General features: G+C 46.4%; 1 protein-coding gene across 1 annotated transcript in view; it reads left to right on the top strand.

Moving 5' to 3' along the window:
* The first annotated feature begins 630 nt into the window (after positions 1–630).
* BMP7 (bone morphogenetic protein 7) overlaps positions 631–7,521 on the top strand; it is a 54,724-nt gene continuing 47,833 nt past the window's right edge. The window contains exon 1 of the mRNA XM_064168091.1: positions 631–1,150. Coding sequence (XP_064024161.1) covers positions 631–1,150 — 520 coding nt within the window. The remainder of the gene's footprint in view (positions 1,151–7,521) is intronic.

Below are 7,521 nucleotides of genomic sequence, written 5' to 3'. Positions count from 1 at the left end.
AAAAGTGGGAGAGAAGAAAAAAAGTACGGGCGAGCGTGCATGTTTGTGCAGATAGACGAGACACTTGCATCTCTGAACTCTGTGGGAGTTTGGGCCCCTTCCTTATATATAAACTACCCTCCCTCCTGTGGTGTCTTATTCTTAATTACATTCACGCTAACCGAAGCACTTGGGACCGGCTCACCCTCTCCCCCACGCTAGCAGCCTCCCCAAACATCCTGCAAAGCAACCTGATCAGATGTTCCTCCTCTAGGCAGTTACAGGGATTTTCTCTCCCAAGCGGTTTGGAGCGGGCGAGCGAGAGCGCTCGGGTTTTCCAGCCTGCTCCTCCCACCAGAGACAACCTCCCGCTGCCTCCCCGCCGCGCAGCACTGCACACACGGCTCCGCCGCGGCGTGCGGGACGCGGGCATAGAGCGCTGGTCCTGGTCTCGCTCCCACTGCCGCCACCGGGAGAAGCACTTCGGGCCGCCGTCGCCGCCGCTCCGTCCATGGGCCGGGGCCGCTGAGGGTAGCCCCCGCCGCTCCGCGCCGGCGGGCCATGAGCGGGCTGCGGCGCTTCCGCGGGGGCTGCCGGCCGCCGCAGTGAGCGCGGGGCCGCGCCGTCCCGCCGCTCCGCTCCGCGCCGCGCATGCCGGTGGGGCGCGTCCCGCGGCGGGGCAGCCCCGCGCCCCCCGCGCCGCCCCTCCGCAGCCGCCGCCGTCGCAGCCGCGCCGCGATGCCGGCGGCGGGGCGCGGGCAGCCCGCCTCCTGGCTCCTGGTGCTGGGCGCAGCCGCCCCCGCCCTCTGGCTGCGCTGTGTCCTGGCCGACTTCACGGTGGACAACGAGGTGCACTCCAGCTTCATCCACCGGCGGCTGCGCGGCCCCGAGCGCCGCGAGATGCAGCGGGAGATCCTCTCCATCCTCGGCCTGCCGCACCGACCACGGCCCCACCTCCACGGCAAGCACAACTCGGCCCCCATGTTCATGCTGGACCTCTACAATGCCATGTCCGTGGAGGAGGGGGCGGCGGGGGCCGCCGCTGAGGAGGGCGAGGGCTTCTCCTACCCCTACAAGCCCATCTTCAGCACCCAGGGGCCGCCCCTGGCCAGCCTGCAGGACAGCAACTTCCTCACCGAGGCTGACATGGTCATGAGCTTCGTCAACTTGGGTGAGTGCCTGCCCTCAGTGAGGCCTGGGGTCTGGATCCGGGGTGGCTGGGCAGGGGAACCGTGCCGGAGGGAGGCTAGAGCAGGGCCATGGCCACCAGCGGGAGGACAGGGGTTGGTGGCACAGGTGGCCCCAGTGTGGAGCTGTTTCCACAGAGGGTCAGATGGGTGGCAGCCCACTTGGACGAGGAAGGGCAGGTAGCGGCCCTTGGAGAGGCGACCGCTTTGTGAAGTGGTAATTAAACGGCACCAACGTGGAGAGGACTCTTGGCTTTCCGTCACAGCATTTGGACAGCCACAGGCTCTGGCCACACTCCACCGAACACAAGAAGTTCTTTGTCGTCGTCTTCTTCCTTTGATAGTTACTTGCTGCAACTCAGAAATTGGATTTGCAGGTAGGAGTTGAACAGGTTAGCAGGTCTGTTCTGCTCCCTGCACCGCCAAGGAAGACACGAAACCGAGGCGGGACCACGGGTCCCAGCAGAGCTTCCAGTGCTGGGCTGCTGCTTGTGTGGGATGTGTAGCCACCGGGGCTTCCCAGATGGGTAGCTCTGTCGACATCCCAGCGGCATCCAAGCACCACGCACTCTTGGCTGAAGGGGCCGAGCCGCTCACACATGTTTTCCTAATGGCTTGGGAGGGATTCCACAGTAAATCCTTATTTATTCCTGCAGCTTTTTCTGCTGACCCCGGTTTGTGCATCTCGCTCGCCTCTTTTCACAAGCACATGTGGATGGGTTTATGCTAATGATACCAAAGTTGGCACGCTTTGTATGCGGCTCACTAGGCCTCTCTAATTGGATGCCACGGCCCAATCTGATTTCTATTTGCTTGCTGTAGGTTGCACACCCGTGTGGACTGACTTGGCTGGATTTGAGTAAAACACTGTCAGGATGAGCATTCTATTTTAAATATGTAATTACAGACCTGGTTCACTCTATCCATTTTTAGACTTCGTCATGTGCAGCCCTGAAACCACCACACATACAGATTGGGTGTCTGCAAGTTCAAGACAGAATCTGAATAGTACTTCCAAAACAAGTTCAACTCAAACTTTGTCCCAGACAAAGGGACAGGTAAAGAGCAATAGCAGCCCACCTCTGGCATGTAACCCACTAGGGATCACAGACAGCCCCATAGCCAATAAATCTGTTAACACCCTTATGGATGTCACTGTTCTGGACACTTCCACTGTCTGGAACTTCAGAGGCAACAAAGATTAAATCGCCACCGAAATCACCAGCTCTCTAATCCCAGCGCTTTAACTAACTGAAGATCAGTAGCTGTAAAGGCTTGGTGACACACGTTAATAATTGTTAGACACGGTAGCCATCCCAGCACAATTCCCGTGTGACAGGGAGACACGGGGCACTGTGGGAGACCTCTAGTTTGCATGAGCTGCACCTCCTTATTAACTGCCATAAGCATCGCAGTGGGAAGCTCAGAATTACATCTGGCCTGGGGGCTGTGCTCTTTGAGAGCGCGGGTGCTTTCCATTTAGAATTACAGTGTTTGTCTAATTGCTGCTAGATACTTAAGCTGATCAGCAGGGATACATTTAAAATCAAATATTTGAGCAGCTAGGAGTACAAACACAGTCAAATATTTGAATTTAGAGATAGGAGTGATCTTGCTAACATTGTTCTCTGTGCTTCTTGGGTCCTACACCATATACAAGCAGAGTGCAGGGAAAGTCCCAAACAAGACAATGGAAGCTGAAATGATGATAGCAAAATTCACGCTTCTGTTTCCGTTTTGGTAGAGGGGAGAGCACCTTTCTGAAACATGTAAGTACCTATGGAAAGGAGTTTAGCTCTGGGGAAGCAGCTCTATTTCTCGTCTGTAGTTATTTACTGCATAACTTCCATCAGTGGAACTGCAGCGCTCCCGTCCTGTGCTTCCTGTGTAAGGAAGTGTCACCTTTGCAACCCAGGGAAGCTTTACACGAAAGGGATTAATGTTCAGCTCGCCATATACTCTGAATACAAAGGAGTGGAATCGATCCATAAAGCCTGAAATAAACAATGCGTATTGGGTATGTCTGTTTCTATGTGGGGACTTCTTACGGAGCAGGTTTTACCTGTATAAAACGTAATTAATAGTCGACACCCCGATGCGATATGATGACCACAGTGGATGTATTCATTCATTGGGACCTGCTGGGTTTTATAGTCTGCTTAGAAATCCAAACAGTGTTCTTTATGCAAAATAATTATAATTTGAACTGCTGTCAGCATGCTCAGTGAGTGGGAAGAGTGCAGAATTTTAAGGATAGGTGGAATTATTACCATCAAGACACATTTTGGAGGTTAAGCTGTACTGTTTTGTTCCCTTGTCAACCATACAGGCTGGGACGAGTTTAAAAAGGACATAGATCTGTAACAACTTTCTTCATCCCTGTGCACACCTTTCATCCCATTATAGTCATTGGTCTTTCATCTTTATAGGACAAAGACAGGCTTGTTTATGGACGTTTTAATGAATTAGACCAGCCACTCACTCCCGTATATAGTCAAATACAACACCTGCTTTGGTATGTACAGTTTTCTGTGGCATTCAAGGAAAATTAGAAGATCTATTGTAGAACTGATTTTTTTTTTTTGAGACTTTCTACAATGATCCCTTTTAAACCAGATCTCAATTGCTAAATGCAGACTGTAGTAAACTGTGTCCTAGTTTTGTAAGAGATACTCTGTGAGCATTGCATTTCACAGGTAGGCTTTTATTACTATACCAAAGCCCATCACAATGAGGAAGTGTCACAGCATAATACAGTTTCATCTTAGAATGGAGGTAGCAAAAGCGAGTGAAGAAATAGTACTTTTAAATTTCAATAAATAAAACATGTTATTCCAGGCTTCCAAATGCTAACCTACAAACCCACATTTTTGCTTTATTCATAGGCTTTGTCTATGTAGTTGTACAACTTTAGAGAGGAAAAAAAAAAGAAAGTTTACTTTACAAAATGTATTGAGATAGGTAGTTAAAAAAGGAACAACCATCCCTCCACATATTGATTTCTATGGAGATACTGTGTTTATTGTGTGTATTTATTCCAGAGAATTTATACTTGGTATTGGTAAGGAGGAACCACAATACAAGTGCTCCATTTCAGGGATATGTTGTGGGGAGCTTTGTACTAAGCATGTAATGTTACTGTAAAATCTTGGCAAATAGTTAGATTTATAACCAGGTAATCCACAGGCTACATTTTGTCTTAGCTTACACCTGTGTTAAGATGGATGAGGAATGGATTTGTGTCAAGAATGAAGTTACATTTAAATTAAGAGAGAATTTAGCCACAGTGGTCTAAGTTAGTCAGTTAATTACTGGCTAATTTTATAAAATTTATTGCTGTAATTTCAGTGTTTGGAGTTTTGTTTCAGGTTCTGTCCAAGTTAGTTTACAGACTCATCCATTTTGGGAACTGAAAAAGCGCAAGGCATTTTTTTGCACAAGTTTAATTTCAAGTTTATAAACAGCAGCTAAGGAGTAAACATCCTCTAGATTACTTAGACCCTCTCTTCTAAAAATAATTGAGTTGTCCCTGTGTGGGTAATCTTGCCTTGGTAAACAGACTTGCTTAGAGTATTTTTTAAGAGTCGGCACAAGTGATATGCAATTTGTTAATTTGTCTCTTGGCTGATTATAAAATGAACAACATTGTTTAATCCTGGCAAAAAATAAAGGGGGGGGGGAATTAGTCATTCTTGGAAGGAGCACATGAAAGTGGCTTTTGTTAATGTAAATCAAGAAGCTGAAGAGCCCCAAAGTTTCCTTTTATTTCATACCATCTGGCTGTCCTTTTTGTTGACAAGTGTTTGGCGTAGAGAACCATCTCTTTGCCCTTTAATAACAGGCTTTAACACTGTAGGGTATTAGAAAAAGATTCTATAACAGTTAAAAAATTTCCTTCAGGGAATACTTTATAAAGTGAGCACGGGCTGCAGGCATTTGCAGCTGTAACCTGGCTTGTGTTAAAATTTGGAAGGGGCTGCCTTGCATTCCAGCTCACTACAGGCCTTCATTGGTGTACAGCCAAAGGTTAATATAGATGTCACACAGTTTTTCTTTGGAGAGCCTCAGATATAAGAGTGTGCGTACAGCTGTGTTTTTAGTAACCCTTTCATAATCACTTCTTTTAAACCTCATTTTCCTGCTTATATAAATCAAAGATTTTCAAGGATATTTGACCTGGATTTGAACTTATTTGATCTTCACATATTTCCCACTTGAAACAAAGCAGATTAAATGTTAGCCCTGGATGCCTGGTCACGATCACATGGTTTGTCCATACATTAGGCCAAGCCCTCAGCTTCCTTTTTTTCTCTCCTCCACCTAGTGCTGTTATAGACTCTCAAGCCCGGACAGGTACATCCTGTAGTTGTTTTGGACAGTGTGGATATATGCAACACTTGGTGGTATAATATTAGCTGAAGTAGAAAGCTTGTGGCAAAGCAGAGGTTTGAAGTACACTGACTATGTAGTAAGGCATTATTTGAATGTGCAGACCTGTTCTAGAGATTCATTAATTAAGTTTGTAACTTTCAGGTGCAGAATAGCAGAACAGAACAGGAAATCTTTACCTCTGCCATAGGGATGTGGTGGTAGCGGAGAGCGGAGCGGCTGAGGACAGATGTCCCCATGCAAGGAAAGGGCACATGGCAAATGTCCCTATCTGCTCACGCACTTCTGCGGCTGGTTTATCCCAGCAGCAGGGTCTCTCCTCCGTTCCCACACAGGCTGTCCTGGGGAGGTGAAGCCCCCTCCGGGAGCCGTAGTTTAAAAGCCAAAACACAACGGCTTGTAAAGTGCTTTGAAGGAGACAAGCCTTGATGGCCAGATCTCGTGATGCTTGTAACAGGAGTTAGGCACAAGTGAAGCGTACAGGACCTGCTCCCACCCGCGCTCTGCCCGCCCTTGGATTTCCTTGTGTGTGTGTGTGTGTGTGTGTGTGTGTGTGTGTGTGTGCATCCCCCTTCTGTTCCTTTTGCAGAGGAGGTTTAATGGCCTCAGAGCAGCAGACAGCATGAAACCAGGCATTACGTTTTCATCTGTAAATAAGCTTGAAACACATTTTTGGGTAGGGGGGCAGAGAAGCGTGAGAGAAGGCTACACAAGTGCTTGGAAACATTAATTAAAAACAAGATTGTAACTATTAAAGCCCAGCCAAGGCTGTTGACAGGCTCCTTTTAAATAGGACACTGCTATGTTTTAGTTTAATACATTCTGGCAGTGTCACCGGGGTTAAGGCTAATACTGGGATGTGTGGATCCTGTCATGTTATTGTCAGGAGGAATGCAGGGATTAGGTTTAGAAGTGATGGTGGGTGAGTGGTGCAGCTGTGTACACTTATTATAAAAGATTTAAGTCCCACTGGTAAAATCAATATATTAAATTGCAAGAGCCTCTGTTTTTAATTAGTTTAAATCAAATATACAGTTAGTGCCATTATGGCTTCTATCCTAGGACCAAGTGAGGAAATGCTAATATTTATATGGAAACTGCTAATTTGTGGTTGAAATGATAACGCATTTAGATGTATGCATCTAAATTGTTCTCACTTGATGAATACCAGTGAGAAGTTGCAATGATGGATGAAGTCATCTGAGCAAGAATACAAGTAAGCACATTTTGATAACACGCCAGATAAAGAGACTGCCTGTTGATACACAGCATTAAAAGACCACAATATTTAAAGCCCTTTCCACTGGTACAGCCCTCTCTGGGGCCTGCATCAAAATACTCAGGTGAATTAAAGGGAAGGAACTCCTACAGAAATGATTGAGCTGTTTACATTAGTTTCAGCATGAAGATTTTCATTCTACAAATGTTTGAAGTAAATGGGACTAATCACATGGATAAAGTTCTGCACATGCATATGTTTGGAAAAAGGAAACCCAAGAGAAAATTCTTGGCTAGGTATTCATTGGTGTAAATTGTCAAATTTCTACTGAAGCTGGCCCTACGGTCTCATTATTCAACTGTACGTCCAAAGTAATTCCCATAAACTCCCTCTTGATTTACACTAGCACAGTTGAGAACACAATTGGGCCAAAGAAATGCCCCTGTGTTGAAATAATGAGCCCGCAGTAGTTTCTGCTAGAGCTTCAAACAGTTTTCTCTCCTAATCTTGAAATTGTTTTTGAGAGAGGTTTCCTTTACTGCAAATAATCAAAACATGAACTAGCTCTTATTAGTTGCTGCTTATCATTATTAGCCCAGTCCATGTTGTTGAGCTACAGCTGAATTCCCTTCTTTGCAACAAACAGAATTTAACAAATAGTGTTTGACAAAAAATGTGAAACTGATATTTCTTAATACAAGACATATTTCATATGGAGAAACTTCAGCGATGAAAGATTCCTGGTAT

This window comes from Pogoniulus pusillus, chromosome 29, assembly GCF_015220805.1.
Source record: "Pogoniulus pusillus isolate bPogPus1 chromosome 29, bPogPus1.pri, whole genome shotgun sequence".
NCBI lineage: Eukaryota > Metazoa > Chordata > Aves > Piciformes > Lybiidae > Pogoniulus > Pogoniulus pusillus.
The sequence above is the reverse complement of the archived record's forward strand: the minus strand, read 5'-3'. Positions and strand labels throughout refer to the sequence as shown.